Source organism: Candoia aspera, chromosome 1, assembly GCF_035149785.1.
Source record: "Candoia aspera isolate rCanAsp1 chromosome 1, rCanAsp1.hap2, whole genome shotgun sequence".
NCBI lineage: Eukaryota > Metazoa > Chordata > Lepidosauria > Squamata > Boidae > Candoia > Candoia aspera.
The window spans coordinates 161,762,571-161,776,295 of record NC_086153.1 but is presented as its reverse complement, the minus strand read 5'-3'; the positions used below and the strand labels follow the sequence as shown (position 1 = coordinate 161,776,295).

Sequence of the window (13,725 nt, the reverse complement as noted above, 5' to 3'; positions counted from 1 at the left end):
AAATCTGGACTTTAAATTGAATATTCTGCTTGTTCATTGTGGCCCACTCTTCCCTGAAATTAAAATTCAATCCACTCATTCCTTCCACAATGACATTAAACTGGTAGAGAGCTAAATGCATAACATATATAGTACAAATAGCAAATCTGAAATTCACCCATATATATACACAAGCCAAATGGAGAAGGATACGGTTAAAGCAACATATGTGTTTCTTTCCAGTTACTTCCAGTTTAGTTTGTTTATTAATATATAAATGGCCTTATTTGTTTTACCTGAATTTATTACCAAGTTAATGAATGTACATTTCAGTTGATCCAATGAATGAACATACAACAAACTCAGCTACTGTACCCTTTTTCTGTCTGCTATCAGGGATTGGATCAGGAGTAATTAAAAGCCTAACATAAACCTAGCATAACTTGCAATCCCCAGCCCAGCATTTAAAGGCTGCATGTCTCCATTTCTAGTGGTGAATCCCAAGCCTTGTGGATTGGTGGGGGAAGGGGATCACCTCATTCTCTACCTACAGTTCTTGAAAGCTAAAGATTCCTCCTTTCCTCCAAATACATTTCACATCAGGATATAAATCTTGAATAAGGTTCTGCAGTGATATTTTCCTTAACCTGCATTGTAACCCTTCTGACAAGGTCATACATGTGCCTATTAAAATAATGGCCACATAAGAACATAAACTGACACCCCCTGTACATCACACATACATCACCATACACCTACATCATTAGGATAGGAATATAGAGTTCGGACTGGGAAAACTCCCCAACTGGTTACGGTTGCTGCACTTTTCCTGCACCTGCCAGCATTTTTATTTGCAAACGCTGCCTGTTATTTTAAACTTGGATTGCTAACAGTCACTACGTTCCTTTCCCGGCTTTCTGCTTTTCTGGCGCAAATTGTTCCAGCCACAAGCAAGACTGGAAGGGTACAAGACACTTACCAAACAGTGAATCCGAGCCAGCAGGTGGGAAAAGGTCCATGCAACATTACCGCTAAGTTGCAAAGAGAGCATGTCTTTCATTCTTGAACCTTCCACTTCAACATGGCCATGTCTGAATTCAAAAGCCGCCTAAAGGCCCTCCAAGCAGCTCCGATCATTTAAACCCGCTTTTTCCCTCAGTATACTTTCTGAGATTTCTTACAAGATTCCGCTGATGGGGAGCGGAGGGGGAGAGAGAGTTACAGGAGTACAAAAGACAGCCAAGACCCCCAAAATGCTTTTTAAAACCAAATTTCAGACCCATGGCTTGTCCCACAAAAAAATGTTTCAGGTGACAGGCAAAAGACTTGAGTTTTGGTGGGAGGGGACGAGGATATAATTTGTTTTTTAAGTGCTTACCTCTCCTTATCACCCCACCTTGTCCGTTCAACACTAGCCCACACTGGGCCTCCACCGAACCCTTGGATAAAGAAAAGAAAACCAGATTCAGAAATCCAAGCAGGTAAAATGCATGGCTCCAAGGATGAAATGTCTGGGATTTTAGAAGAGGCTGCAGTCGCTGCAGTGAATAGAATAACTCTCCTTTGGAATTGCAGGATGGGAAGGGGAAACCTCAGAAAAGCACAGCTCTTGCTCAAAACATATAAGCCGTCTCTTTTCCTTCCTCTTTTTTTCTGTTCTCAAATATGACAGTTCTTTGACGGACTGATTGATTGGCAGGCAGACAAAGAGGAAGCGAGTAGTACGGACACAGACAGAAGTTGCCAAAGGGATATTTGGCACCGGGAAAAAAAGAGAAACAATAAAAATGAAAGGGACTCTCTGCCTATTTGTGCGGCATAAAATACGCACGGCCTCTGGAAATGTAGCATCCCTGTGTCACAAAATTGCCACCAGTGAATCAAATTAGAGGGAGACAATGGACAGATCTGAGGATGGGAGTTGGGGTGGGGGGATGTGTCGCTATAAAAGTGAGTGCTTCTTAGCAATATAGTTCTAGACTAAGCTGAACAGGAAAATGACCGAGGCAGCTTATGTACTTCCATGGGAAGAACATAAAGCGAGCATCGTTGCCTGTTTTAAGATACAAGGGAGGACTTTGAAAATAAGAGGCCTTTTCTCATGTGTGTGTGGTGTATACTGTGTGTGCTTATATGCTCTGTTGAACTGCAGCTCCCAATTCTTTTTTAGCTAGTGCAGATTTCAACAAAGACACACTCTCGTCTACAAGCAAATGAGGTTTTAAGTATGAAATAAGCTTTTAAAGGTGTTTCACCTACTCAGCAGCCTGTGAAGAATTAAGTTCATGTGGAGGAAGGGTTGGTGCATAATAACCATAATACCCCCAGAAAAAAAAAACCCTTTTACAAAAACAACCTTTACTGCCCTTCTTCACCCCCACCCCCTTTTTCGCCATCTTGATGCTGGCCTAAAAACCCCTCCTTTCCAAGGCCTCTTTTGAGTTTAAATGTTCTGCCTTAAAGTGATTATGAAATCAATATGGACAAAAACTGGGCGACTGAGCATAAATTAAAGCAATGATGGGAAAAGGTGTGACAGTTTCCTTTGTTGCCCATGGAAAATCTTTTTAGGGGACTGAAAGATGGCCACTGCGGCTCCGAGAATCCTTGCATCTGTTAGGCTGACTTAAACAGCCTTCCAAACTATTGGACTTTCACTTAACATTCTGAGCAGGGGTAAGTATATTTACATTTGTTGCATTAGAAATGAGACATATGTTGATGAGGAAAGTGGAAAAGAGGGGGGAGGGGGAGATGAAAAAGAAAAGAAAGAGACTGAAAGACTGGGGAGTAACCCTCTTCTAGAGTGGTCCTTTCACTTGGGGCCATAAATCTAATAATTTGTTCCTATAAAACCTGGAAGTGAAATGAACAAAGTATTGATAAGGTAGAGCTACATAAGTCAGTTACAAGGGCTCCCTTCTCTCTTTTTACACTCCTGTTCCTGCTTTGCACCTAAGGAAGTACCCAATGATGGCATGATCCAAACAAACCAGCATTTCTGTGCCCTAATTAGAAAGCCGGTTGGGCTGCAAGTACCACTGAAGAATCTGAGAAGAATTTTGTTGAATTGGGCTTTTTAATAATCTTGCACAGGTCAAATACCCAATGAGCAGGCACGCGCACACACACACAGAGGCATACCTATATAAAGGAGGGAAGGCACGATCTTATTTTTTCCTCTCTTAGCTAGAAACAGTAATAAATCTTTAAAAAATGGAAACGATTCTTCCAAATGAATCTGCCTTCTCCTGCCTGGTGAGGGGAAAGGGAGGGTCAAAGGGGGAAAACGTTATTTGGTCGGACGACATTGCACAAGTGACCAGTTGAACGGCACTAAGTCGAAAATTGGATAAACTACGGTGCTTTTTCCGCACAGGATTTACGCATTGTGGGTTTCCTTGCAAACGACGCTAATCCCTTCTTTTGAAAAAAGATACAAGGCTTTGTGCTTGGCATAGAAAAAAAATGTACAGCTAAAAAAATCAGCAGCAGACGTGGTTATAAAAAAGGGGGAGTAAATAGGTCTTAGTGAAGCTAAACAGTGAATGGCAGATTTGGGAGAAGGAGGAACATAAGGGAAGCTCTTGTTGGAAACGGAACGGGGGTCGGCGGGAAGGGGGCAACAGACGCGTAGAAAATTATTGAGTGAGTTTCAGCGCAGAAAGTCAGGTTTCAAGGAGTTTATGGCCCCCGAGGATTTTATTCTTGTGTAGATTCCACCGTGGATGAGCGTGAGGGGCTTTCGTTTAGTTAGCATACTACCCCCTCGGCTTTCGCTTTCGGGTTGAAAGAGTAAAACATTTCTTTTCTGTTTTTCTCTGAAAATAGAACCACTTTTAACACTTTTTTAAAAAAAGGAATAATTCCAATTTAAATAGTTTGAGGGAGGAAACTGATAAGAAAACCAGAATATTAAATACTCACAACGTCAAGCATGGTAACCAGAAACCACTTGATCAGACGTAACCGGGAAAATTGCTCTCTTGACTAACCTGCTAGGGTGGTTTCCCTGTTCTTGGCGTGTGTATGTGTGTGTGTATAAACATACAGTTTTTTCTTATATTGAAACAAACATTTTACAACGGGAAAAGTGTGTTTGTGTAAGCAAAAGTAAACAGCTGTATGCTTCGGGGTAGGCACAGTTGAAAGGTAAGCCGATCGGTAGGATGTTTACATTTCTAAGGCGCCCATAGAAACAAATTCCTGTCGTCGGAAGGCCGGGAAGAGATTAAGCAAAAGAAATTGGCTGGACTCCTGGTGGATGAACGTTCAGATATATTCACACCCGGGACTATTTTCAGCGCTTGTTTCTTGCTACTGCTAACTACACCCCCGATCTTATTCCATAACCTTTGCCAGTTTCCTCGCTTCGGGATCTAGTAGGGCGTCTACCCTCGCGTGTTTAACGTTCCCTGGTGGAGAGCGGATTTTTCCTGGGAAACGCTGACTTTCGGTCCCGCCGCGCCCTGCCTGCCTCGAGGGCTGGGTTCTCCGCCCTCGTAGGACAGGGCTGGCGGGCGAGGGAGTAGCTAATCTGGATGGGCAGGGCAGGGCAGGGCAGGGCAGGGCTCGGAGATCCCGATCCAGGGCAGGAGAAGCGAGGAGGCAGAGAAGGGTCGGGGCGATTCCGCGCGCCCCGGAAGCGCGTGCCATTTACCTGCAAATCGTCCGCTCCCGTGGCGGCCAGCCCAAGGCTTGGTCCCGGCAGGAGCCTTTGATCTGGATGCATCCCATATTGGGAGCCATGGCTCATAAGAGAGAGGTCGTGCCGGCGGTAGGCGTCTAGGCACCCCAGTTCTCGCCTCTGCTCGTCCAGGCAGGACGATTTGAGCGCCCGGGCGTTGTGCAAATTGATGAAGTCGGCGGGTTCTCCATGGTGGATCTGCTGGTAGTACTGCTGCGAGTGGTGGAGCGAATTCAAGGAGTAGGCGTCGGGGTTAACCGCCGGGTGGCTGTGTTGGAACTCGTAGTGGAAGGACTGGTGGTGTAGGGGAGTGTACTGGTGGTTGGCAGAGAAATAGGGGGTGGCGAACTCAGTGCCGGTGGTGGAGTAGGTGAGCGGCGACGAGGAAGAGTAGGCGACGGTGGAGTTGGCCACAGACTCCAAGCATCCCAGCTGCATCAGACGGTAACTGTTTGATCCATCGTGACGTATCTGAAAGGTAGAAGGGAAAAGGTAACCCAGGGACGGCAAGCCGGGCATGGGGAAAAAGCGGGGCGGCCCAAAGCACCCCGTCCTGCCTAGCGCTCTCCCCGACCCCAGCCCGGCTGCCCTGGCCCTCACCTATACTTTGGGCTGATGCCGGGCAGCTCTGAGCTAGTGCTTGCTTTGGTGTCTTTTTTAAAGGAGAGAGACAAAATCAAAGTGTGTGTGTGTGTTGGGGGGGGGGGGAGCAGAGCCTACGTCTGAAATCGAGGAATCCACATCGACTGGCCATAAAGTCGCTCGTTCCCCGCGTTTGCTGCTGGTCGTAGCCGCTCGGCTAAGTCACCCGACCCAAAAGCCTTTCCGTTCCCTGCAGGTCTCAGCCGCAGACCGGCGCCTTTCGGATCCCGACTCGCTGGCTAAAGGCGCAGGGCCCCCACTTTGGGGAGCAGGTTCGGCTCCGCTGTGCCGAGGACCCTTCCGACGGATCTCTACCCCTTCTGGTTAAAAAGATCGCCGTCCCGCCCCGTCACAAGCCCGTACCCAAACCTCCGCTTCCGATAATCTGAAGGGGAGGCGCGCGCTGCTGGGCCCCCGTTTCCCAGCTGTCTCTCAGGCTACTTTCCTCAGCGCCGCCAACATTTCAGCGCATTCTCGCGCCGCTCAGTCTGTTTCGGTCCGGGCAACCGTTTGAACGCGACAGCGGTTTGCCCCTTGCCTGTTCCTGGCGACAGATGTCCTAACGAATTTTCGCCCTTTACTTCCCCAAGTTTTTTCTGAAGCCGGATTATAATTAAATGTAACGGTCCAATGTGGATTAACACACACACACAAACATAAGAAAAGGAAGCGCGCGGGAGAGAAAGAGAAGAAAACCCACCCGCACACACGCGCACACATAGAGGCTCACTCGAACACACACATGCATAAGCATACACGCACACACACACACTCACACGCGCACACACTCGCGCGCCCACACACACAAAATACCTCCGCATCGTGGACGAGTCCTGGAAAGGTAGTTGACATTTTGCGTTCTTCGAACGAGGCGTGAAATTAAATTCCTTCTCCAAATTTAAAAGGAAAGAAAAGAACCAAAGCCACCATCAAACCAACAATAATTTCTTTAAAAAAAAATTCAGAAAAATTGCCGTTGTCTCCCGTTTCCCCCAAATGTGGAAAAAATAGAGACACACATATATTCTGTCTAAATGCAAAGGTGTTCCCCAATCTGCTTGTCGAGATCGCCAGCCTTTTTTCCGCCATACAAGCCTTTTAAAAACCTGTAGGAACAATTTTCCCCTCTGCACAAAAGCGGCTCCCCGGATCAGATTTTGTACTTGCTGGGTATTTCTTTGGCTGATGTCGTAGGTCCCTTGGTAATATAGAAGTTTTGAAAATTAAGCATCAGCACTGAGAACTGGGAGGACAATAGATAGAGCAGCCTCATCCCAGGAGACAAGGAATAAATATTGTATCTTCGCCTAATAAGGAACTGGAGGTTCTTTCAACGTTTTTATACATTTTCCCCTTCGCTCTTTCAGAACGCTTTTTTCTCACCCGTACTTAGGCTAATGTGGGATCCCCACATTCAGCGCTTCGACACCGGCCTTTTTAAATTCATATGATTGGGAAGAACTAGATCTATTATATAAAACAATGCAGATGAATTTAAGCTAAACCATCCTTTTCAATTGGTAAGTTGTTTCTTTTAGCTCACCGTATTTGCGGTCTCTGTGTGGTTCCCCCCCCCCCCCACTTTTGACCAGAGCAGAATTTTGCCTTGTGTGTAATTGAATTTCTCCCCCACCCCAAATTACAGAAAACCAATTAGCCGGGTGTTTTTTTTCCTTTAAAAGAACAGAATCGAAATTAACCCCCCACCATAGCCTGACCTTTTAATGTGGGGCATCCTAGGTGAAATCACATTGGGTGTCTTAAAAAAAGCGCTTCAAAGGAAGCACTTATTTGAAACCTGGGTGTTGTTGCCACGCTTTTTATATAGGTACTACACACGCACTCTCACACACACGCTGACATACAGTGGGAATAACACGGAACGTGGGACATCTGTAAGAGAAAAGGTGAGCATTTTCCACTGGACAAATGTACTGGCAGTGCCACAGACTTTATTTTGTTTGGTGGAAGGCTAATCAAGGCTGGGCTGTTGTTTTAAAATCCCCCTATGGGTTCACCCCAATCGGCCGCGTTCCGTTCGGGAGGTGGCCGGCAGAGAGGCCGGCAGAACCACCCCAGCCCCGCTGCCTGCGTGGAGGCATCTGCCAGCCTGGTCCCGAGCCCAGCGCTGCCGCGCCTGGTGAAGGCAGGCGGGTGGGCACCTGGCATCTCCCCTCTGCTGCCGGCGAGCTGAAACCGCCAGCAGTGGCGATAAGGAGCGGGCGGAGCTGGTTTTTAATTGCCATTTAATTCGCTTGGCTTTTAAGTATTTAAACCGCGAAGGGTTTTTCAGAAGAAGCCGCGGGCGAAGAGACAGGTGGGCTCTGTTTGAAGGTCCGAGGTAGGGGAGGGTTTCTTGCTATCTGTTTGCGCCGGCTAACAGGAGCTGTCAATCAAGCCGCTTTTCTTTCTACAAATGGACCCGGGTACACGACCGGAATGACAATGCGTTGTCGGAAATGGGCAAGGCGAGTTTCCAATCGGGCCCTTTCCAGGGTCAGTAGCAAACCCTTTTGGCCTTGCCGGACTTCTCCGAAGAAAGATCCTGGGGGCAAGAGGTCTTGCTTAACTCGTTCATAAGAAAGAGAGGGAGAGAATGAGAATGAGACTGCCTCACATTTTGGTCCTGAAAGGCTATTTATTAATGGGACTCCCGACGGTCTTCTTTTCTCAGCGTTCAGGCGCATTTTGAGTTGCGCCTGATGAAGATGGGCAAAGAAATCGGCGCATTGACCAGAGTTCCCTGCAATTACTTTAGGAAGCGTCTAGTTGTGTGTCCTGCGAGCAGAGCCATCCTCTGCACATTTCCCCGGTGGGCAGTCCCTCTGTCCGCTTGCTCCCGAGTAACGGTCCTTGGCTCTCTCCCTCCCGGTCCCAGGCCGCAGCCGTCCGCCCGACCTGGCGCTGCTTCGTCTCGAATCACCGCCTCTTTTAAATATCTGACTGGCCCACCCAGACCAGGACAGCCACCCGCCTCTTAGGATAATGAAGATGATTCAATATGCCAAGTCGGAAACCTGATGGGGACCCAACTCAAACCAGAGCCGCTCGTGGCTCCTTTTCTCTCCTCTCTTCCCCAACCCTGTCCCCCGTGGAGTCTGGATTTTTAAGCATTTTCTCTGATTAAGAATTCTTAGAAACTCGGAACTTTGCATACAGTTTTGTAAACCTTTTTTGGCCAAATAGAGGCGCTGTCTTACGTGGATTTAAATCCCAGACGCCTTGCCTTTCACCTTTGGGGAGAAGCCCCATCCATTTCAATGGAACTTCCTTTCAGTGGAACTGAGGATCCGGAGGTCATACTCCAATTTCCTCCCCAACTAGATTGAAAAGGAAATCCTGCTATATCAGCCCAAACGTGCTCTCAGCAACAAGGGCGCGGGACTAGGACCCGCTGAAATCACAGAGATGGTAGTGCCAAACCAGGTGCCCCGAAGTCTTCGGTGCCCTGCAGAGCTAGAAGGCTCGGCTTCCCAGGCGTGCGGTTGAGAGTTCTCTCAATCTGCTGATTTCCCTGCCGTCACAGAAAGTTTTCGTTTGTCCCGGCGGGGGTGGGGGAGCTGGAAAAATAAAGGGCCAAGTGGAAGGGAAGTAAGAAGGTGCTACGCTTTAATCTTCCTTGTTTTCGTTTAGGCTGGTTTGCAGTTTTTACTTCCCTGCAGCCAAAACAAGGCAGAGGAGGTGCACAGACCTTGCCAATCTCCTCCTCAGCTTCCTTGGCAAAAGAGTGATTCCTCCAGAGGAGAATTTAACTCCTCTGGTCCTGCAGAGCAACCACAAGGCCTCTGTCCATAATCAGGGGTTGAAACAAATAATCTGGGCTCTTGAGGATACGAAGATTCAGTCACATCAGCTGCATTTGCCATGCTTTGGATGTGCTTGGTTGAACCCTTTCAAGAAAATCATCCAAAATCACCCACACACTCCCCCCATGCAAGACGGTCCACATCCAAATGTATTTACTTAGTAAAAGCTGTGGAGTGGCTTCTCATTTGCTACCCCAAAGCCATCCTTCTAAAGAAATGAATCACAATTTTCACTTAGCTAATTGATTCCCTTCTGTGCTGTCCTGGCTACAAGAGCAGTTTTGCAGAGCTGGGACATGATAGGTGGCAAAAAATAAATGGCCTACTTTAGTTTTCCAGAGCAAGCTCTCCCAAAGTTTTTATGACTTTCATCTGGGCAGCTTCTGGGAAAGGATTTTGAAGGAATGAAGAGGAAATGGATGAGAGAGTCATGTGCTTCTGTGGCAAGTTGTTGTTGTTGTTGTTGTTGCTGATGGTGATGATGATGATGAAGAGTTATAAGAAGAAATGGAAAACATTCTGAGGTGTCCTTTCTCTTATCAGAACAACATCAACATACAATAAAAGGAGGGAAGGTCTAAATAGTCTTACTAAGTGGGGAAAAATTACTGTTCCCTTCCTTCCTTATTAATGTATTGCTTTACAAATTTATAACCCACTGACTCCTTGAGAAGATTAGCAACATAAATGAAAAACATTCATAAAACTTCAAAAATTACAGTTATATCACAACCACAAACTATAATATAAAATCCATAAACAATAGCAGCACCCAAACAGTATATTGCATCAGTTCACATTTAAATATATCAGAAGGAGATTCTGAAAAACGAAATCCTAAGGGAGGAAAGCTAGAATTTAAAATAAGTACTAAGTATTCTTAAAGACAAGCAGGGAGGGGAACAAGCCAAACTTTGAGGGGAAGGGGGTTCTGCAGAGCTGGGGCCACCACAGAGAAGGCCCTTAGCCTAGCAGATCGGAGCCAGGCACTTGTAGAAAACTCTTGTAAGACTGTTGGGGCTCCTGGTTTGTAACATATGGAGGAAACCCAGCAGCAGGCAGGGCCCAGCCTATGTAGGGATTTGTATGTCAAAGCAAGCACTATGAAGTTGGTCCAGACATCTTGATGCAACTAAGGCACCAAGAGGCACCCCCAGAACTTTGGCCACTGCATTCTGGAACTGCTGCAACTTCCAAGGCTCCTTCGAGGACATCCCTGTAGAGCAGGGTTCCTCAACCTTGGCAACTCTAAGCTGTGTGGACTCAACTCCCAGAATTCTCCAAAGCTGGCTGGGGAATTCTGGGAGTTGAAGTCCACACAGCTTAGAGTTACCCAGGTTGAGGAACCCTGCTATTGGGGGTGCATTTCAACATTCTAATCTGGAGATAATCAGTGTGTAGATAATAGTGGCTAGATCAGACTTCTCTAGGAAGGGAAAGGCTAAAATGGTAATAGTTAAAAAAAAGGTGCTTTTTGTCTCTGCAGCCTGTGCACTAAAGGACAGCGCTGGATCAAAGCACACCCCCAAACTGTATTCAATTTTTCCATTCCATCAATGGAAACACACACACACACACACACACACACTTCAAGTGCAGATACTTCTATCCGTATGGATAAAGTCTCCACCAGCTATGAAATGCTCTGCCTTGCCTGGATTTTGTTTTAGTCTATTATACTTCATTCAGTCACAAAGCGGCTCAAGCAGGAGCCACCAAAGATCCTAGCGCAGCTTATTCAGGTGGAAGAGAGACGTGGACCTAAGAGTGCCGGCATATAGATGGCACACAGCTCCACACCCACAATAACAACTCCCAGTAGCTTCACAGAGACATTAGAATGCATGGGGGACAGAATGGAACCTCATGGCACTCTGTAGCAAAAGGTCTGCAGAGCAGTGATCCTCAAGGAAAACCATCAGGAGCTGAAGAAGAAGCTGAACCTCATGGAAGAAGCTGAACCATTACAAAGTCATACTTCCAACCCCCAATTCCCCAAGGCAGCTCAGGAGACTCTTCTACTCAACGGGATCAAAGCTGCCCAAGACCCAGAAGCATAAGCCAGAAAACACTGCCGCTGTCATGCTTCCTGAACAAAAATGTCCACCTGACCAATGCAGCCTCCATTCCATACCCAGGCCAGAAACCAGAAAAAAAATTGTTCCAGAAAATACATTTCATCCAGAAGTACCTGGAGCAGCACAGCTACCTCCTGTTGACCACCTTGGCCAAGAATGATAAATCTGAAACCACTTCATAATTGTCAAGAGGGGGTGGACCTGGTGACGATCTCTTCAACAGAGGGCACAGCACCATCCCTTGACTGAAGGAGGCATTAAAAGTCAGCCCCCCTGACCAATATCTACCTAAAGAAAGCTAGGTCTAAAGTTGGAGGCATAAACACTTCCAAGGACCCTGCCCAAGAGAAAATTAATTCAATAAAAGAGGACAAACAGGTGCACTGGCTTCCTGCTATTATCTTTTTTAATGGTGATATCAATCTGCTGGCAAATATGAATGCTTTAATCTGTGAAAAAATTAAAAGAAAAAAGGGCCATTTAAAAATAGGAATTATAAATTTGGGTAAGGATCTTAGGTAATTATATGGAAGATCTAAAATGCTATCTGCACATGGCAGCAGCTTATATTTAAATTCAGCTACCTGTATTCCCCAGTTATCACCAGCTGGTCTTATTAGGCATGCCAAAGGTTTTAACACCAAACTGAAAATTAAGGGAGATTAAGGGCATCCTTGACTCATTACATAATGCATTTTGATTACCAGTGAGATATGCTTGTTAGGAAATCCTCAAGCAGAGGGATTGGAATAGTAATTATTATCCAAGAAATAAATTCTACAGGAAATCTGAACTTCATCATCGCTTGATCCAAAAAGTTAATTGACACCACATGAAAGGCTTTTTCTGTTTTCAGTGATGATTCATGTTTAGCAGCATACAAAGGTATTATAAAACCCAGGAGTCTAATATTATCTGAGGCTTGATACCCTTTTATACAACCAGATTATGCTGGACAAATTATTCGGGTAATACTTTCTGGAATTTTCTTACCAAGGTAGCTGTTAACAATCCATTTCAAAATTAAAAGTATATGAGCTTCATAATATGAAGCTGGCAGGGCTTCAGTCTGAAAAGATACCTGATGTATCCCCAGCATTAGAGGAAATGTACTCTTCCCTTGAATTTTCTGCTCTACTCTGTACTTACTCCATCTGGCCCTGAGGCCCTTCTAGATTTCACCTTTTCAATAATGTTGTCATTTATGAGCACTCTCTTTAAGCAAATGTCTTCGGTGAAATATGTGTCCCATTAAATGTATTTGTGGATATATTAAAAATAATGGGTTTGTTTAGTAGAGAAAAGGTTAGGAATAAAATTACTTATATCTCTGGCAAAATAAGTTTCATGTTTTACAATTGGATCGTTCTTAACTCACCAGCCGACTGTCCCCCTCCCTTTTTCCAAGAAGGAAAGGAGACTTTATCTCTTAATTCTTCTCATTTATACTTGTATACCAGCAATATCTTCTTTAGGAGTAATAGTTGTTACTTGTGATATATCCATGCCATAACATCTGCTCTTCTTTGGATGGGTGTGTGAAAAATCAATATCTTCCTTTAGCTTCACTTTTTGCCATCTATACCCTACATCATGCATTTCACAGATGGTTCACAAAGGGATGTCACTTCATATGCTGAATGATGAACAAATGGAATAATGTATGAATTACAGTACTTCACCGAAAGACATGCATGACTTTATGATGCACAGTGAAATTAGAATCCTGTTGTGATGTTAAAACTGATGGCCATTCACATCTGAAATTTACCTTATAAGTTTTGCAGTGATAGTGTGATGAGTAAACATGTGGACACTACTCTATGCAGATCTTGCTTCCATTAAATAAAAGGCAGAGAACCCATGAGTTCACCATATGTGAAAAAAATAGCACCTATCACCAATTGAGGCAGCATATATGTATCTAACTGTGGTATATTTACTCTACTCAGTAACTGGAATTTTTTTTTTTTTAATGGATGAGAATAGTGCACAATAAAGCCAAGATGAGACCATAAAAAGAGCAAAAACAATGCAATAGATAAAATCAAACTAAAGCCATCATCAGAATGAAAATATTCAGTGTCGTGTGAGCCTTTCTCACTTGACCATACCTGGTGTACAGAGAAGGTACCTGCAATCTCTTTTATAGAACAAGGGAAATTCATTTGAGCAGTAGAGAGGACTGAAACTGTAACCAAAGAAGATACATTTTAAGCTGCTGAAGGACTTAATACATGGGTGAAAAAACCAACAGTTGACCTGTGTTTCTCCATCTCTTTCTCTGCTGGGTATAGCTTTTCTTCTGGGATTTCAAGAGTGCTACTCAGCAGAGTTGTTCTTAGGAACATTAACAGATCCAGAAGGTAAGGCCTGACTCTGGCTGTGGTTAGCATGGCCTCTATGTTGCAGGTTTGATATTAACATAAAGCAATGGCAGATTGGATTGACAGAAATAGTGTTAAAGTTATATTAATTTTAGGACAGTAAAGAAGAATCATTTCTGTATGCATTTGCTAATGCCCTCTCAGTG

The 13,725-nt window shown here is 45.1% G+C and overlaps 1 protein-coding gene across 1 annotated transcript in view; it reads right to left on the bottom strand.

The window, feature by feature from the left end:
• TFAP2D (transcription factor AP-2 delta) overlaps positions 1-6,160 on the bottom strand; it is a 43,414-nt gene extending 37,254 nt beyond the window's left edge. Inside the window, exons 1-3 of the mRNA XM_063291459.1 lie at positions 6,122-6,160; positions 4,640-5,137; positions 1,358-1,418 (exon numbers count right to left, since the gene is read on the bottom strand). Of these exons, the coding sequence (XP_063147529.1) occupies positions 1,358-1,418; positions 4,640-5,137; positions 6,122-6,160 (598 nt within the window). The remainder of the gene's footprint in view (positions 1-1,357; positions 1,419-4,639; positions 5,138-6,121) is intronic.
• Positions 6,161-13,725: the final 7,565 nt, after the last annotated feature.